We start from the raw sequence: 20391 nt of genomic DNA, 5'->3' as shown, positions 1-20391 counted from the left end.
GCAACCTACACCACAGCTCACAGCAATGCCAGATCCTTAACCCACTGAGCAAGGCCAGGGATCAAACCTGCAACTTCATGGTTCCTAGGTGGATTCGTTAACCACTGAGCCACAACAGGAAATCCCAACACCTGCTTCTGAAAGAACTGACACATAAGGCTATTTTAAGAATGATTCCTATTCTTTTGATGTAAACACGCACATAAATACAACAACTGCATCTTCTCAGAAAACCGTCACTGGTACAAATATCAAAAGCAGAATAATGGGCTATACCGACCCAGTATAACATTTACATACTTAAGAACTTTTTCCTTCGTGAGAGAATATCTCCTTTTCTTCCACTTGTCTCTACTACACATAATTCAACTGACAAGGTCATGATGAAATCAGATTTCTACAATGGACTAGCCAACACCACTCTAAGCTAAGTACCACTAAACATCTAATAAATATTTTCACTACTCTGTTGACTGATTAAAGTGTTAAGGTTTTTTGCTTTTTAAGGCTGCACCCATAGCAGATGGAAGTTCCCAGGCTAGGGGTCAAACTGGAGCTACAGCTGCCAGCCTACACCACAGCCACAGCAACGTGGGATCTGAGCTGCATCTTGACCTACACCACAGCTCACAGGCAGTGCCAGATCCCCGACCCAATGAGTGGAGCCAGGGAACAAACCCGCATCTTCATGGACACTAGTCAGATTCATTTCTGCTGTGCCATGACAGGAAGTTCCAAATGTGTTAAATATTTTTTAATGATCATAATGACCATAAACAATATGACTCCTGAAAACCAAGACTACATCAGTATTAAATTACTACTACTATGAATGTAAGTTTTCTGTGGTTGTATACTTGCCTTATATTGTTATAACTCACTTTTAAACCAGTGTGTCATGAGGGGATTGAAAGTAATGTAATGCTTGGTAAAGTTACAACGAATCCAAGACTTTCTTTTAGCTTACAAAGCTCCAGGATAGATGATTCTTCATAAAAACAAATCCAATCTCCTAATGAACAAATTTTCTGATCAAGAATATGAGCTTTTATACATATACCAAAATGCAATAACAAAAACTGAGTTTCTTAAAAAACTCTCGTATTTTCAAATCTAAATCTGCCTCTTTATCCTTCTAGAGTATAATTCATCTTCCTCAATAAAGTTAAACACTACTATACATAGAGATTTCGATTCCCAAAGGTTAATTAATAGTACTTACTCTTGTTTTGTCAAACAGTTCTGAAACTTTAAGAAAAAACCTGAAAGGGAAAAATATTTCATCATAAGCTATCTTAGAAATAATTTCCTATTTCAAATGTTCAGAGACTATGGCCCAAATCATATTAACAATGAATGTTTTAATCTCTTCACAGATATTTAATGGTTTTGTTCACTGCAAACTTCATTTAGTTCAACAAAAATCTCTCTATATGCCCACCCATAACAGATTCATTGTAACATATTGTCACAGAAAATCTTCCCATATCAAGGTAACAGTCCCATACATTAAAAACTTAAAAAATGTGTCTGGATATTCTTTAGTAATATGGCACATAATACTAAATAAAGCCTATACCCTCAAATTATTAAAGTATACAACAATCACATGTAAAGAGACAAAAAGCTGACTTAAAAGGAAAACACTCTAGCTGGAAGAATTCTTGAAGCTATCTGATATAGCTATGTTTCAAAATATTTTTGGCCACACTAGTGGCATGCAGAAGTTGCCAGGTCAGGAACTGAACCCGAGCCACAGCAGTGAAAACGTGGAATCCTTAACCCACTGGGAATTTCCAGAAATGAATAATCTCTATTTTTATCTCAGAATTCACCTTGACTTTTAATGAAAAAACCTATCTCTTGGAGTTCCTGTCATGGCTCAGCTATAATGAACCCAACTAGTATCCATGACCATGTGCGTTTGATCCTTGGCCTCATTCAGTGGGTGAAGGATCCAGCGTTGCCATCTGCTGTGGTGTAGGTCACAGATGTGCTGTGGCTGTGGCATAGGCCAGTGGCTGCAGCTCTGATTCAACCCCTAGCCTGGGAACTTCAATATGCTGCAGGCGTGGCCCTAAGAAGCAAAACAATAAAACCTCTCTCTCAAATGCTGACACCAACTAAAATATCCCAATGCTAAACTAATAAAAGACATTATGTAAAATACGCAACTATAGATAACATTATAATTGGGTTAGGGAAAATACTATTGAAAGCTAAAATAAATTTTATGAATTTCACTTCATTAAAAATAAATTTCTTTGACAGGCTTTTGTCACAAATGACAAGATTCACAATTTCCCTTCTTATCAAAGACTTAAGAACTAATTCTTTGGGAAGGCAGTATGTTAATTAGTGTACACTATGGTGCCTTGTTTTGTTGAAAAATTGGATCTGACACATCTACTGAGGCAGGATATACTCTTATCCTATTTAAGTTTAAGGATGTGGTTTAGAAAAAGGCATGGACTATGAAAGTAGTTTTCCATTTAAAATTTTAAAAATATCTTTGAATTATTTTTCTTTTATTAAAAAATATTTTTCAATGAAGAGCTGGGTTTAAACAACATTACAGAAGCAACAAATTATTTATGGCTAGATTAAAACTTGGCTTCCAATGATATATATATTCTAATTCCAAAACAGCATTTCTTATTTATAATGAACTTAAAACCTAAGAACGTTTCTCTCTCGCTCTCACACACACATACACAAGCAAATTGGCAAATTTTCATCAAACATAACATTGTAAATGTTAAAATTATATTCACTAAGATCAGTTTTTATTTATCAGATTTAAAAAAATAAAAGAGAAAGGGAAGAGAAAAATGACACCGACCTAAGTTTACAAAGAAGCTCCTTATTATCAATATGTTTTGACAAAAATATTCCAAAATGCCTGCTGGGTCAGAAGTATTGTGTGTGCCCGAGCTGCCAACAAAAATTTTGTTTTATTTAATGTTTTAAATCATAATTCTTACTTGCATATATCTGTAGAATCCTGAGTTCCTAAAGCATATAATGAAGAACCAATTCTATTGTAATCATCTGCAGCACCTATGGAAAAAGTTTTAAGAATTTAATATATTTATTGACTGATTACAAAATAGTTACTGAATTCCTACCTGCCCAAAAATGTGTATGTAGTATGAGATACCCAAAATGTAGTCAGAGAAATGACAAGAACTATAACACAATGTGATGAATATTATATTAGAAGTAGGTATAAACTATTTTGGGAGCAGGGGAAACGTGATCCCCTGGAGGAGGTCAGGGAAGGATTTAGACACCACAGAAAGAGTTGGAGCTTGTAGGATAAGCCAATATTTACTAGGCAAAGTGGAGGAGAGAGCATTCTGGATAAAGGCCAGGGAGACATAAAAAAGCAAGGTATATTCAGAGAGCCTTCTGGGATTATGCACTGCAGGGTACAGAGGGGAGTGGACAGAGTTGAAGATGGAACAATAAATAGGAAGCATCTTGGGGAAAAAAAGGTTTTGTAAGCCATGATGAAGTTCAGATTTATCTTGCGGTAATGGGTATTATGAAACATTTTAAAATCCTAGTAGTGGTGAAATCAACATGATAAAACTTAATTTTTAATTTATTTTTTTATTTTATTATTATTTTTTTTTGTCTTTTCTAGAGCCACTCCTTGCGACATATGTAGGTTCCCAGGCTAGGAGTCTAATTAGAGCTGTAGCCGCCGGCCTACACCAGAGCCACAGCAACGTGGGATCCCAGCTGCGTCTGCAACCTAGACCACAGCTCACAGCAACACAGGATCCTTAACTTACTGAGCAAGGCCAGGGATCAAACCCACAACCTCATGGTTCCTAGGTGGATTCGTTAACCACTGAGCCCCGACGGGAACTCCAATGCCGAATTCTTAACCCCCTGAGCAAGGCCAGGGATCGACCCCATGTCCTCATGGATACTAGTCAGATTCGTTACTACTGAGCCATGACAAGAACTCCAGCACAATACTCTTCCTAGGGCTCACCCCACAGGACAATGCCCTTGTGGAGCAAAGATTATAATTTCAGAAAAAGAATAGTATAGTGCAATGGTTAAGAGCATGAACCTGAAACCAAACTGTCCAATTCCATCTTCCCAATTTACCAGCTGTATGACCTTGGGTATATCACTTAAACTTGTCTGTGCTTCAGTTTCCTCATCAGGAAATAGGGATAATAATGGTACCAACTTGATATAATTATTTGGAGGATTAAAGGAGTTAGTAAAGGGTACTATATACCTGGCACATATATGTACAGAACTACACAAATACTTGCCATTATTAATGAACTCCAAGACGTGCCTACTTTATGTGGAAACTCCCATTTACATTAGCAGTGTTTTTACGTGGCTTTTATGTGTTTATCCCCAAACAAAACAGTAATCCCCAAACTATACTTTCTTACATTGCACAAAATTACATTTTACTGAAAATGCTAAAATTTGGTGACAATTTACTTATTGCTAATCAAAACAGCTAAAAGGCTTTTTTTTTCTTACTTTTAGGATCACACCTGCAGTATACAGAAGTTCCCAGGCTAGGTGTCTAATTGGAGCTACAGCTGCCATCCTATGCCACAGCTGTAGGAATGCAGGATTCAAGCTGCATCTGCAACCTATTTAGCAGTTTTGGGCAACGCCAGATCCTTAACCCACTGAGCAGGACCAGGGATCAAACCCGTGTCTTCACGGATACTAGTCAGGTTACCACTAAGCCATGCTGGGGACTCAAAATATTTACTATTTTAAAGTAACAGCATTAAAATCATTATACGTTAATATTTCAAATAAAAAATAAATATACATACATATATATATTTTTTAATTAGTAAGCATAGTAACTGTTGGATTTTTACCAATCTCTTTCATGTCTGGATTAATATAAGATAGCTCCATTCTCTTAAATTGCTTTTGCATTCAGTCTGCTGTGATGCACTGTTTTTGCTCAAGTATGTGGAGAAAAATCTAGCCTCAAACAGATAGGCAGCTGGAAACAGAAAAGGTGTCTTACTAATATTTTCAGATACTCAACAAGCAGTAATTTCCTCAGGGTCTAGTTGCAGTGGGGAATCTAAAATCCTATTGATGAATTTTGTATACTCTATTATATTAAACTCCAATGGTATATGTGATATTTATCCTAAGAACATAAGGTTGGTTTAATATCTGAAAATCAATCAATTAACCATATTAATAAACTAAAAAAGAAAAGCCATATGGTTATCTCAATTGTTGCAAAAAGAGCATCTGATAAAATTCAACATTTACTGCTGACTTAAAAAAAAAAAAAATCCTCCCAGAAAACTAAGAATTTAAGACAATGTTCTCAACCTGATAAAAGGCATCTGGGAAAAAACTATACCTTACATCATAATTAATGGCTTAAGACTAATGCATTCCACATAAAGTAAGGAACAAGGTCGAAGTGCCTGCCCTCATCACTTCTATCAGCACTGTACTGGAGGTATAGCTATAGGACAATGAGGCAAGGAAAAGAAAGAAATAGCATCCAAATTGGAAAGGAGGAAATGTAACTGTTTTTATGAGCAGATGATCATGCATGTAGAAAATCCTAAGGAATCTACAAAATAGTTAATAAAACTAACAAGTGAGTTGATTTAGAAAGGTTGCAAGCCATAAAATCAGTATTGAATTACAGTGTATTTCTATATATTGGCAAAAAATAACCAGAAACTGCAAAGTAAAAAATATATCATTTACAATAGCATCAAAAGTTAATCAGGGATCTAACTAAAGATGTATAAGATCTGGGCGAAAGAAATGATACAACATTGCTGAGAGAGAGAGATAACTAAAACGGAGAGATATAACCATGGAGAGATATAACTATGTTAATGGAGAGATATAACCATGTTCACGTATCAGAAGAACCATTACTGTTAAGATGTCAATCCTCCCTAAACTGATCTATAGATTCTACACAATCCCAATCAACATCCCAGCAGGCACTTTTGCAGAAAGTGACAAGTTGATTCTAAAATCCATATGAAAATGCAGAGAACCTAGAGGCCAAAACACTTCAAAAGAGAATAATCACTTATATCTGGAGTATGATATATGGCACAAGTGAACCTATCTACAGAAAAGAAACAAACTCATGGACATGCAGAACAGACTTGCGGTTGCTGAGGGGGAGGGAGTGGGATGGACTGGGAGTTTGGGGTTAGTAGATGCAAACTACAGCATTTGGATGGATAAGCAATGAGATCCTGCTGTGTAGCACAGGGAACTATATCTAATCACTTGTGATGGAAAATGATGGAGGATAATGTTAGAAAAATAATGTGTATGTATATATATAACTGGGTCACTTTGTAGTAGAGCAGAAATTGATAGAACACTGTTAAGTCAACTACAATTAAAAAAAAGAAAAAGAAGAATAAAGTTGGTAGACTTAACACAAGAAAAGATGTTCAACATCATCAGTCATTAGGGAAATGCATATTAAAACCACACTAAGACACCACCACTGGCCTATCAGAATGCATAAAATTTAAAAGACTAATTAACTTTGTGGGCAAGGATGTGCAACTGGAACTCTCATGTATAACTGGTGGGAATGAAACATGGTACAATCATTTTGGAAACAAGTTTGGCAGTTTTAAAAAAGTTAATTATTTGGAGTTCCTGTCGTGGCGCAGTGGAAACAAATCCGACTAGGAACCATGAGGTTGCGGGTTTGATCCCTGGCCCTGCTCAGTGGGTTAAGGACCCAGCGTGGCCATGACCTGTGGTGTAGGCTGCAGACGCAGCTCAGATCTGGTGTTGCTGTGGCTGTGGTGTAAGCCGGTAGCTGTAGCTCCGATTAGACCCCTAGCCTGGGAATCTCCATACACCAAGGGTGTGGCCCTAAAAAGCCAAAAAAAAAAAGTTAATTATTTACTCACATGTGACCCAGCCATTCTACTCTAGGTATTACCCAAGAGAAATGGAAGACTTACATATAGATGGTTCATGTCAACCTTATTTGAAATAGCCAAAAGCTAGCAACAATCCAAATGTCCACCAACAGCTGAATGGATAAACAATTATGGTATATCCACACAATGGAACACCACTCAGCAATAAAGAATGAATTACTGATACTCACAACAAATGGATGAATTTCAGGATAACTGTGTTGAATTTCAAAGTCAAAAAATAAGAAGTATGATTCCATTTATATAAAATTCTAGAAAATGCAAACTAATTTATAGAGACAGAAAGCAAAGCAGGGGTGGCCTGGGGACAGGGGCAGGAGGGAGGGATTGCAAGGGGTCACAAGAAAACTTTTGGTGGTGATAGTTCATTATATATATATTTGTATTTTTTTTTAGTTCATTATATTGATTGTAGTGATGATTTCATGCATATGTCAGAACTTATCTATCCAACTCTATACTTTGAACACTGCAGCTTATTGATATCAATTATACCTCAATAAAGCTGTTAAAAAAAAAACAAACCCATTAGTCAATCTTGCACTTTAAATGAATCTTTTACATACATGATTTTGATCATTTAAAAATACTGTTTCAATAAATCACATAGCTCTTCCAAATGTTGATACATTTCAGCATATAATATAAAAAATATCTCACTATTATCATCAGACAAATCTTTAATTACTGGGAAGCAAGGTTATGGTGAATGATATAAGTTTTCCAAAATTCTAATTATTGCTGGAAAACGTAACTCTTATCACTATCAGTGAACACTGTCAGTTGTTTTCCTTGAAGTATCAGCCTCATCTAATTTTTAAGAAAATATCTACCAAATACTCAAGCCCGAATAATCAGTTTGTCAGCTGTTCTTTGAAGTAAAAAGGGTGTTTTATGAAAACAGCTGGTTCAGTTGCAATTCATTCACTAAAATACTTTTCTAGAGAACCATCACACTTCAGTATACAAAATACTTTATGCACACCTCCCATTTCATCACTCAGAATATTAAAAAAATACACTGAAGGGAGGAGGAGACTAACTACAAGTAATAATCTCACTGCTTCACCAAGGACATTCTTTTTCTTTTTTGGCCTTGACCCTGGTATGTGGAAATTCCCAGGCCAGGGGTTGAACAGTAGTGACAATGCAGGATCCTCAACCACTAGGCTACCAGGTAACTCTAGGAACATTGTTTTTCTCTTACTTTTTCTTTTTTTTTCTCTTTTGGTCATCCTGCAGCACATGAGTTCCCAGGCCAAGGATCAGATCCTAACATCTGCAACCGGATTCTTAACCCACTGTGCCACATGAGAACTCCACCAGGGACATTCTTAACTGAATTTTTTAAATTGCAAATGCACTGTGGGAAAGCATATGATGACTATTAGTACAGTTTGGTGCCCATGCCTTGATTTGCACTAAGGCACCAGCAATTTATCCACCACGGCTTTTGCAACATCAGTGTAAATGTCAACATGGTGAAAAAGACATAAAGCATCACAGAATTATTATGAAAATTTTGACCTCCCTCACAGACTTGCTAAAAACAGCCTTGGGATCAAGGCTTCGTAGACCAGTTTGAGAACCATGGCTCTATATCAAGACTTTTGCAAGTGGTAAATAACATAGTAACTTTATTATTATTTCATTAAAAAAATGTAAGCTTTAGTCACAGAGAAAAATCTTACTTTTGTGGGATCTTGTCATCCTATCAGATTTAGCAGATGCATCCTTAACTCGATTATGATATTCTAAAAGGAATGTTCGTTCATGCTCAAAGAAATCATCTACATCCTATGGGATCAAAAGAAAACATGAGCTTTTTTCACTTATTTGCTTTAGTCTAACATGTAAACCACTGTTACCCTTCTAATCATAAAAGATCATCAGTAAAACAGCATCGCTATCCTTGAATGATCGGATGTTATACTGATTTCACCAAGAACTTCAGACTTTAAAAACATGTGTTTTTATCTATCAAGTAAGAAAGAAATCTACAGTTTTGAGGATGAAGGCTTACTAGAGCTCCCATATGGTGCATGCTCACATGCTGTACTTCGAAATGCATTCCTACTCGTGCTCTGCCTCTACAATCCTGCTTTTCCAACAGATACAGTTCTGCCAGTGCAAGTGATCAATTGCTTTCAAGAAAAAAGGAAAAGAGGCCTGGTAGACAAGTGAAAATCTGCTTCTCTTGGTCTATTATGCATTCGCTGGGCCATTTCTGAATGCTGCCAGGCCTCAGTCATTACGGCCTTCTCTGATTGCTCTGGGGAATCTGGCCAAACCAGCCATTTGGAAGCAACCCCCCCCCCGCCCCTTTCTGACTGCACCTGTGACATGAGGAAGTTCCTGGGCTAGGGATTGAACCCATGGCACAGCAGTGACCCAAGACACTGCAGTGACAATGCTGGAGTTTTAACCTGCTGTACCATAAGAGAACTCCCTGGAAGCAATATTCATACTAAAATTTCACTATTTTTTGGAACATAGCTAGAAATACATTAGAAATAAAAACTATGAACAGTACTTTCCTCTCTTCTAAAATGGCAATTGTTTATTTTCAAAAGCACTAGCTGAAATGATACAATTTGAGACCCACATCAAGAGAACAAGGAAGCAAAAGTTGGTACTGACAAAATATCATTTAAAATCTGTTAATTCATGTGTACTAATTTTCATAACTGTAAAACTGGGGATAAAACTAACCTGTAGAGTTATAGTGAAGATTAAGGAAATGTGGTCTAGGCTACTAAACACCACACTGTAAATGTTCAAAAATGTTACTTATTACTTTAATTAAATTATCAAATTGATAATATGGTGGCTTATACATAACAAGAAAAAAGTTCAATATTAATGTATGAGCAGCATCAAAATGGAAGTAACCTCTTTACTACACAGTAGCCACAGTAAATGCAGTGTCAACATATCAACTGACCTGTTTCTGCAAAATCAAACTATATATCAAATACTACTTTACATCTAAATTTTACTGTAGATGTATTTATAAAAACAGGCAATGATGACAAAACAGCATTACTTATCTCTTATTAATATCTGCTTGATAATGTAAACATTTTTCTGATATTATAATGGTAAAAGTTTTCAGAAAAAACAATTCTTGTACCATTTTTAGAACATCATTAAGAAAAAGGGTTATTTAGGTAAATAATTAACTTGGTATTTTCACACATATTATCTCATTCAACCTTTCCAACAATTTTGTGAGTTAGAAGCTATTACTAACCAAATTCTGAAAATAGGAAAACTGATGAAGAGAAAGAAAGGGACTTTTCCTAGGGTCATGTAGCTACTATGAGACAAAACGAAAACCTCAAGTGAACTCTTCTCACTCCAAACCTAAACCCAGGTCTGCCCCTAACACCTGAGAGATCAAGGGAAAGTGTACAAATGGAGGCAGCCCCTCTGTGTCCCCCCTGTGGCTCTGTAAGGCACCTGGAGGGACCTCATGTGTACTCGGCTGGACTTTGATTCCACCCTACACACTAATCCTCTCCCCTGTGCTTTCCCCATATCCCTCGGCCACATGTGAAGCACACACACCAGTGGCACAGTCTATACACAGGCAGAGGAACTCGAGAAAGAAGCCCATGCAGGACCCAAAAGAAGGCTTGGGATTTGGGCAAGGAAATACGGAGTTCTAGATACCTGGACAATCATCTTTTGGGGGAAAGAGGTGTGAGCTCTGGGTGGGCAAATCCGCTTGGACCTACAGACCTCTCATCCCGTGGAGAAGGGAGCACTGCTCTAAAGGGTGGAACCCAGGACAAGGGGCCTAAGAATTCTACTATCCAAACTTTTCCTTTACTCCAATATAATCTTTTGCACATCTCAATCTATCGTCCTCTTACAAGAAGTAAATTCTCAAGCCAGTATCCTGTTAATCAAATAGAATCTTACCTTAATAAAATCAAAAAATAAATAAAAAACAGAAAAACATTTTAAAAAACAAATAAAATTTTACCTTTACTCCAGAAACAATTACTCCATCTGCCGATTTAACCATGTTTTTAAAGAAATCTTCAAGTTTCTCTTTTTTATTTTTTCCTCTTACACTCAACTGCAGGAAAGATAAATTTAAATTAGCATTTCTTTTAAGATTATAAATGGTAAGTAAAACCTCTTAATTCTTTGACATCAAAATAGCAATTTCAAAAGGATCCTAGTTTTTAAACTAAATGAAGTGGCAATTTTATCATGAGTATTAATGATTTTCAAATTCTGGGATGTTAAAGAGGAGTTTGGTCTCCCTCCCAAAGAGTTCAGGTTCAGGATTTCCCTTGTGGCACACTGAGTTAAGGGCCTGGTGTTGTCACTACAGCAGCTTGAGTTGCTGCTGGCGAGGGTTCAGTTCCTGGCTTGGGAATCTCCATACGCTGCAGGTGCAAGCAAAAATAATAATAAGGTGAGGATGCAGTGGTGAAAAATTAAAGTCTTACTCCCAGAGAATTTACATTTTAGTAGAGGGAGACAGATAACTGATACATAAACAGATTTTTAAAATACAGACACATAATTTCAGATAGTACTAAGGGCTGTGGCAATGGGATACAGTATTTGGAGGTTGAGTACTCTAGCTCAGGTGTCCCTGCAATGATACACCATCCCTCACTTTATACCTATGCTGCTCTACCCTATTATTATGATTATTATTATTATTACTGTCTTTTGAGGGCCGCTCCTTCGGCATATGGAGCTTCCCAGGATAGGGGTCTAATCAGAGCTGTAGCCACCAGCTGACGTCACAGTCACAGCAATGCATGATCTGAGCCTCGTCTGTGACCTACACCACAGCTCACAGCCATGCTGGATCCTTAACCCACTGAGCAAGACCAGGAATCGAACCCTCAACCTCATGGTTCCTAGTCGGATTCGTTTTTTCCTGTGCCACGATGGAAACTCCTACCCAATTATTATTAAGGCCATAATAAGGGCCAGAATAAACAAACTTATAAAGGTAAGGAAGTGATAACAGCAGTCATGTGTTCTTTAGCAATCCTATTCATGAATCATTTTTATTTATTTATTTTTTGTCTTTTTAGGGCCACACCTGTGGCATATGCAAGTTCCCAGGGTAGGGGTTGAAATGGAGCTGCAGCTGCTGGCCTACACCACAGCCACAGCAACATGGGATTCTTAACCCACCGAGAAGGCAGGGATTGAACACACATCCTTATGGATCCTAGTCTGGTTCATTACTGCTGGGCCACAATGAGAACTCCATGGGTCATTTTTAGATTCTTATAATCCTTGACTAACTAATATTCTTTACAAATCCTAGTTATAAGTGACCATAGGCTAGTACCACATACCACATTTATGCCTGTGAAAGTACCCATACTCAAATGCTCTATTTCTGTGATCTTGAGTTACACTTCATAATTTTCAAAAAAATTATTTTCTCTACTACTAGACTTAGGATAGTTTAACGTCATCTCTACTAAAACAAAAAAACCAGGAGTTCCCACTGTGGTTCAGTGGAAATGAATCCGACTAGTATTCACAAGGATGTGGGTTCAATTCCTGCCCTCTCTCAGTGGGTTAAGGATCCAGCATTACCGTGAGCTGTAGGTTGCAGACGTGGCTCAGGTCCTGCGTTGCTGTTGCTGTGGCTGTGGCACAGACTGGTAGCTGAAGCTCCTAGCCACAGGAGCAGCCAAAAACACAAAACAAAACAAAACTCCAGGAGTTCCCGTCATGGCTCAGTGGTTAACGAATCCAGCTAGGAACCACGAGGTTGTAGGTTCGATCCCTGGCCTTGCTCAGTAGGTTAAGGATCGGGCATTGCCGTGATCTGTGGTGTAGGTTGCAGATGCAGCTCGGATCCCGTGTTGCTGTGGCTCTGCTGTGGCTCTGGCGTAGGCCGATGGCTACAGCTCTGATTCGACCTCTAGCCTGGGAAACTCCATATGCCACAGGAGCAGCCCAAGAAATGGCAAAAAGACAAAAAACAAAAAACAAACAAACAAAAAACCTCCAAAGGAAAAATTTATATATACACAAAATTCTTTGATCTTGATGTTAACTAACTGTAAGCAATCAAGGATTATGCTTACATTTGTTTTCTGCTAAAATCAAGTTAATCTTCTCATCCAAATATAAATGCCAAGATCTCTATCACCCATCCACTAGAGATATTTTATCTAAGGAGGTCCCCTCATGGCTCAGACCCAACTAGTATCCATGAGAAGGCATGTTCGATCCCTGGCCTTGCCCAGCAGGTTAAGGATTTGGTGTTGCTGTAAGCTGTGGTGTAGGTCACAGATGAGGCTTGGATCTGGTGTTGCTGAGGCTGTGTTGTAGGCCAGCAGCTGTAGCTCCTATTCAACCCCTAAGCCTGGGAACTTCCACATGCCGTGGGTACGGCCCTAAAAAGACAAAAAAAAAAAAGAAAGAAAGAAAGAAAGAAAAAGAAAGATAGATATTTTTTCTAGCACCATGAATGAATACACCTTTCAACTTCAACCACCTCAATCTCTCTTTTTGCACTGTAACAGTTTTCATTCAGGGAGGGAGGGAGGAAAGTCAGCAATCAGCTCTGAAGAAGGTCAATTAAACAGATTAAGAGTAAATGATTACAATTGTAAGGAAATGACTTAAAACATCAAAAGTCCAATTAACACAATAAAAAAATTAACACACACAAAGTTAATGATTAGCCTAAAAGTAATGTGGAATTCTTAAGCTCAGCTATCTCTCTGGAATTCTCTATAAGGCTTCAGAAGACTCCAAACTCAAATTTAAGAAACACTAATCAATTTAATAACCCTGTTTCTTAAGAAATTCAGGATGAAAATCAATACCCTATGTAGTAACATGACTTACCTTAATTCTTCACTTAATCTACTTAAGTTGTACTGAAAAGTCCTTTATTTATTTACTTACTGCTTTTTAGGGCCACACCTGTGGCATATGAAAGTTCCCAGGTCAGGGGTTAAATCAGAGCTGCACCTGACCTGTGCCACAGCAACAGCCACACCAGATCTGAGACACATCTGTGACCTATGCTGTAGCTCAAGGCAACATCAGATCCTTAACCATTGAGGGAAGCCAGGGATGGAACCCGAATCCTCATGGATACTAGTCAGATTCGTAACCCCCTGAGCCACAATGGGAACTCCCAGAGTCTTTTCAATTGCCTTGAAAAATGAGAACATTACGGGGTGTGGGGAGTTCCTGTTGTGGCTCAGTGGGTTAAGGACCCAATACACTGTCCTTGCAGGTTCAATCCCCTGGCCCCGCTCAGTGGGCGCAGGATCTGATGTTGCTGCAAGCTGTGGCATAGGTTACAAGATATGGCTCTGAATGGTATGTTGCCATGGCTGTGGTATAGGCCTCAGCTTCAGCTCCAATTTGACCCCTAGCTCAGGAACTTCCATATGCTGCAGGTGAACTAAAGAACTAAATGAAACTGAGAATGATGTTTAACCAAATTGAGAATTTCAATTAAAAAAACAAAAAATTTTTTTTTAAAAAAAGGGTGGCTTAAACTTTCTTTTTTGCTTTCAAGGGCTGCACCTGCAGCATATGGAGGTTCCCAGGCTAGGGGTCTAATCAGAGCTGTAGCTGCCAGCCTACATCACAGCCACAGCAACACAGGATTTGAGCCTAGTCTGCAACCTACACCACAGCTCAGGGCAACACTGGATCCTTAACCCACTGAGCAAGGCCAGGGATTCAGCCTGCATCCTCATGGATCCTAGTCAGATTCGTTTCTTCTGAGCCCCAACGGGAACTCCTAAACGTTTTCTAATAACTCCCTGACCTTCAGCTGACTTTCAAAATAAACCCTGATCACTACTTTGATTGATTCAATACTCACATCTTGATTATATTCCAAGAAGACATGGAAATTTAAATCTTTTCTCAAAATGGGATGTGCCGCCACACGACACAGGAACACCTCATGCATTGCAACGGTCTTCTTGAATATTGCCAAATATTCACTAGAAACAATACACAAAACTAAAGGTAAGACACTGCATCAACTGGGAAATCATCTGTGACAAATTTTTTCAGCAAATACTATTTGAATTATTCTAAAAGAAAAATCAGAGATACAAAGACAAAATCCATGTAAACAAAGGTTTTAGTTGAACTGTTAATGAAATATATAAAACCCAGCTCTGAAAAGACTTCATGCTAGTTAATAGTATTTACTATATTTAAATGTTAATGTTCTTAGATTTTATGAACCTTTCTTCCTATGCAAGTTGATGTTAAAACTACAGTGGTGTTTGTTTTCAGCTCCAGAGAAAGTATACTACAAATTATATTGCACCATCTTAATGACTCTATTTCGAGATAACTACTGCTTTTAAACGTCTTCATATTAAAAGAATCAAAAACCAAACCTCAGTAAGCATATTTTCAACATTAATAATTATTTTAATTTAATGACCCAAGCAAACAAGAAAGAAACACACCAAGGAGAGACTAAAATTTTTTTTGCCACTATATCAAAGAACTGTGTTTAAAATATTTTAATATCACCAGTGAATCACAGTGATCATATAGTAATATATGTCAGTTTGGGAAGAAAGAAAAAAACACACACTCAAGAAAAAAGCCCATTATTCTTGCTTCAACTACGTGCAAGGAGGTTAAGTTCTACATACCAGCAAACCAGCAGGACCAATGTTGGGAGAAGTTTGATCTCTGTGAGGGTAGTCATTCAGTGAAGACAAAAAAGAAGGATGCAGAGGATGGAGGTAGCAGTAGAATAAACCCAAGGTTCTCTGTTATCCAACCCCTAACCAGACCACAAAAGAATCATGATCAGGGCCACTGGAAAACCACAGATTCTTCAATTATAAATGTGCTCCGCTAATTTCCAGTTTTTAGTCTTATAAACTATAGAAGTATCTCTCTGTCTGCTATAAGACTACTGCTTGCACTCAGTATTGACAGAATTCTTAAAATATCTGTCACGTTACACTTTAACAAAGATATCTATTTTGTTAATTTATCTTGTCAAGAGTTTAGCATTCTGAAAAGGAGTCTAGCAGTAGTACGAATATATGCTTAAAAACTGAAATTCAGTGGAAAGAGGAGAAAAGGAAATGCACAAAGGGGAGATATGACCAAAAAAAGAGTGATGGAGGTGATGATAATGCAAGGAAAGTTATTTCCTTGTATAACTCTCGAAATACAGAAAAACAATATGCAACAAATTAAAAATTATTTCAAATGTTTAATAAAAGGGAAAGATTTTCAGAGAATTTATTAAAAATGAAATAGAAATTATTTTAATTTTAAAGGACTTAATATATACACCCTGCATATATGAAGCTAATAATCATTTAATTAAAAACATTTAAAAAAACTATTGTCTCATTACTTTGCTCCTATTCTTTTCCCTTCAGCCAGAGGCCAAAGGCAGAGCAAAGAGGGGGAAAATTACTTAAACACATGCACAGTTTTTTTTTGAAAAAGAAAGCAGAATATATTCAGAGTTGCTCAGTGCACACTTCTATGAGAAACAGAAGTCTTGGTAGTATGGACTTATTGAAAAAAGAGAACCAAACTGGTAACGACTAATGCCTTGTAAATAAAAAACAAAATGATTTCCATTGTGCTTTAAAAAGTCATTATTTCCCTTTCTATTATTTTTCTTTTGGATCCTGTTTTCAATTTTCAGAGTCTATTTAAAATGTGAATTTAAAGAATTTTACAACACAGACAATTATTCTATAATTTTCCTGTAGGCTCTGATCATGATCACTAACACTGGTTATATGGCTTAAACCTGCATCTTCCAGAAAGGGGCACTGTGGTGAGATGATTGAAAGAATGGGATATCACAGAGAGAGGGGAAAAAAAAATGGCATTAAAAGCAAGCACAATTAACAACAAAAATCACATACGCTTCCAGCTCCTGTTTCATCTTTGTGAATTCTTCTTTTGTCATGGACCCTTCTCCTTCTCCAAGCTTCTGCAGTTTTTCCCTTGAAGCGTCAAAATCAGGTCTTGGTGGGGCTGGAGGGATCTGTAACAGAACAAATGACTAGTTTTAAAGACTACTTTATTTCCTGTAGCAGTTATACTAGTGTCACCATAAAAAACGGTCATGTGGGAGAGCTAAAGACACCCTGAATGAACTAGATACGAAGAATATCCCAATTAAGGTTAGAAAATTTAATTAAGTCTAGAAATTAAGATCCTTGAGCTCCTTTACACCAAAGAAGAAACAGCAGAGCACTATTTTCTGGTATTAGAACAGTGGTCTCCAAACTTTCGACTGCAGATTCTTATGTGACAACCCAGAGCCCTCAAATGTATATGTGCATGAAGCTCTGACTACAAACTAAATGAATGTGTATAGCAAATATGCATACTATTTTTCAGAAGTATGCAAACGGTATGATTAGAGTGTACCAGAGGCAGAAAGCACTGACTTAAAAACAAGAGAACAAGACACAGACACAGACTAATGACTAACCTCATTCTATTTGCCCATAGTAAGGAGGAAAGTAAACACTTACTTTAAATAAAAATATAAGATCTAGAAGAGACGCATCATCCAAGGGAAGGATATAAGAAAAAAATTTATCTTAGGAAGAAGGGCTTACAAGTAAGAACTACTAAGGGAAAATGATGGAAAAGAAAGAGAGCAAGTAAGGTAAGAAGAAAAAAAGTAAGCAGGGGAAAGTTAAAATAATGACTAGAAGAAAAGGATTACATCAAGGAAAGCTATAAGAAGCACCAAGGATAAATCAGCACATTCACTGATGCCTGCACACAGCATCTACTATGTGGTAGGCGTGATGCTGAACAATAGGCATAAAAAGATAAATAAGACATGGTCTTGGAGTGCCTGCTGCGGCTCAGCAGGTTAAGAACCCAACATAGTATTCGTGAGGATGTGGATTTGATCCATGGCCTCATTCAGTGGGTTAAGGAACCAGCATTGCTACAAGCTGTGGCGTAGGTCACAGATACTGCTAAGATCCCAAGTTGCTGTGACTGCAGCTCCAATCCAACCCCTAGCCCAGGAACTTCCATATTCTTCAGCTGCAGCCCTAAAAAGAAAAATAAAGGGAGTTCCTCTTGTGGTAGTAACATGAGGATATGAGTTCAATCCCTGGCCTTGCTCGTGGGTTAAGGATCCAGCCCTGCTGAGAGCTGTGGTATAGGTCACAGACAAGGCTTGGACCTGGTGTTGCTGGGGCTGTGGTATAGGCCAGCAGCTGCAACCCCGATTCGACCCCAAGCCTAGGAACTTCCACATGCCCTAAAAAGACACACACACACACACAAAGACATGGTCTTGTTTTCAGGAGTGTTTAGTCTATGGGAAGAAAAAGTAGTGAAAATGCCATCAAACAAGATGAGGGGAAAAAAAGCAGAAAGAGGATGGAAAGAGAAGGCACTTTCAGGCTGGTAAACACACTGATATGTTGGGAAAATGGAAGGTGGTGTGCCTGGGAAGGGCAAGAAAGTACTGAACAGGCACCTCCACCCCAAACCCAATACCTTATCCTAGGCATTTCTTCCATTTGGCTGTTCTTGAGTTGTACCCTTTATATAAACTGGTAATTTAAAAAAAAAAAAAAAAAAAGGCACTGCCAGTTGTCCCCAAACTCTTCAGCTGGAGAAAGAAAAAGCAAACGACTGAGAAGGAGAGGCCACAAGGATGAAGATGGAATCAGGTTAGGATGATTTCAAGGAAATCAAATGAAACTAAATTTCAGAAATCTGAGTGTGGTTAACAGCTGAAGCACAATACCTGGAGCATATTTACATTTGATAACCTCTTAAGGAGCCCCTCCAACTCTAAATACCTGTCTACCTAAGGGTTCAGGACCAGCATGATTTGTAACACCCCCTCAGTTACCCCCTATGACAAGCCCATTTCAATGATAATCAAGAGCAAGAATTTAAGTTTAAATTAGGGAGCATAACATATCCAGAGCCTCACACTCCCAAACAAGACAACTCAGGATAAAAGGTGGGTACCCAATTATGTTTTGTAACTGGCAATTAAAAAAACATCAGTTCAATGAAAGTGCTAAATAAGATTTCAACACATAATAAAGTCTCTTAGAAACTCCTAGAAAATGGGATTAAAATGGAATCTCAACACTTACAATGTAACCTGCATAGTCTTCATTTTCAACGAAGGAATCATGAAGCCAGATAAATTCCTCATGTTGTCGAACAACAGAAAACTCATTTTGTTTAAAATTTGGTAATGAACTCTGAAAAAACAGAGATTCTCCTAAATAAAAATCAAAGTTTACACTAAAAAGCTTTTAATAAACATTTTATACCTTTATTTTTATTTTTTAATAAACATTTTATACCTTTTTAAAAAAATTATAGTCTTATGTGAAAGATTAACAGTGCTTTTAACTCTATTATGAAAACCCTGAGACACCCAGACAAAATTATCCTGGGATCTTTGAGAAAATAAGCTGGCAGCCTCTTATTATACTGTACTTCCACTATTAAAGTTATCCTATTAATATATCAAACTCTAACTATTCAAACAAAGGATCACAATCTGAAAATGTGCCTGAGAACTGAAATCTAAAAAGAAAATAATTTGTCAAGACAGTAATTTAACTGAAGGAATGCAACAACACTGAATATAACAAGAACGGTAAAAGATACTACTAAAAGTATAAAGAAAATTAAATTTGTACTATGTCTAGTTCCATGATTAATTCTCCAATGTTAATCTTTAAAAAGTACATCTCCCTAAAACTTTTTGTTAAAACAACAGGAGTAAATTATAAAAATACAATTTCTAATTACATTCACAACCAAAACTCTAGTCAATGTATTATAACATGTGTAACATTAGCACGATAAACACCTAAAATAATACAAGTACCAGTACCTTTGTGTGAACAGTGAATTTTACTTTATCTCTCTCACTGAGAGCATCAGAAATGTCCACCTGCAGTGCAGCATCACTTTGAAGATCTACATTTATTGCTTTAAGCTAGAAAAAGAAAACAATACCTCAATGTCAATTCTGTAAGCTTTTATAGAATATCATTCTTCTCCCAGACGATAAGACAATGCAAAGATAAAAGAATCCTAAATCTAAAAAAGGTACTCAAGTTCATTTAATTCACATATATATATTTTGAGGGGAAGTGTTTTGGGTATGTTATTATCTTCCTGTGTGTCAATGCACTAGACATGATTCATTACAGTTTCACTCAAAAAGTAAACCAGGAGTTCCCGTCGTGGCACAGTGGTTAACGAATCCGACTAGGAACCATGAGGTTGCGGGTTCGATCCCTGCCCTTGCTCAGTGGGTTGAGGATCCGGCATTGCCATGAGTTGTGGTGTAGGTTGCAGACGTGGCTCGGATCCCGCGATGCTGTGGCTCTGGCGTAGGCTGGTGGCTACAGCTCCGATTCGACCCCTAGTCTGGGAACCTCCATAT

At 37.5% G+C, this 20391-nt stretch overlaps 1 protein-coding gene across 1 annotated transcript in view; it reads right to left on the bottom strand.

Annotated features, from left to right (window-relative positions):
- Positions 1-20391, bottom strand: part of SNX6 (sorting nexin 6) — a 48774-nt gene that overhangs the window by 16727 nt on the left and 11656 nt on the right. Inside the window, 8 exon segments of the mRNA NM_001244216.1 lie at positions 1223-1262; positions 2985-3060; positions 8654-8759; positions 10954-11049; positions 14812-14935; positions 16856-16977; positions 19079-19189; positions 19834-19938. Of these exon segments, the coding sequence (NP_001231145.1) occupies positions 1223-1262; positions 2985-3060; positions 8654-8759; positions 10954-11049; positions 14812-14935; positions 16856-16977; positions 19079-19189; positions 19834-19938 (780 nt within the window).

The sequence above is a fragment of the Sus scrofa genome, chromosome 7 (genome assembly GCF_000003025.6).
Source record: "Sus scrofa isolate TJ Tabasco breed Duroc chromosome 7, Sscrofa11.1, whole genome shotgun sequence".
NCBI classification, from domain to species: domain Eukaryota; kingdom Metazoa; phylum Chordata; class Mammalia; order Artiodactyla; family Suidae; genus Sus; species Sus scrofa.
Note: the sequence above shows the minus strand (reverse complement) of the source record. Positions and strands in the feature narration are given on the sequence as shown.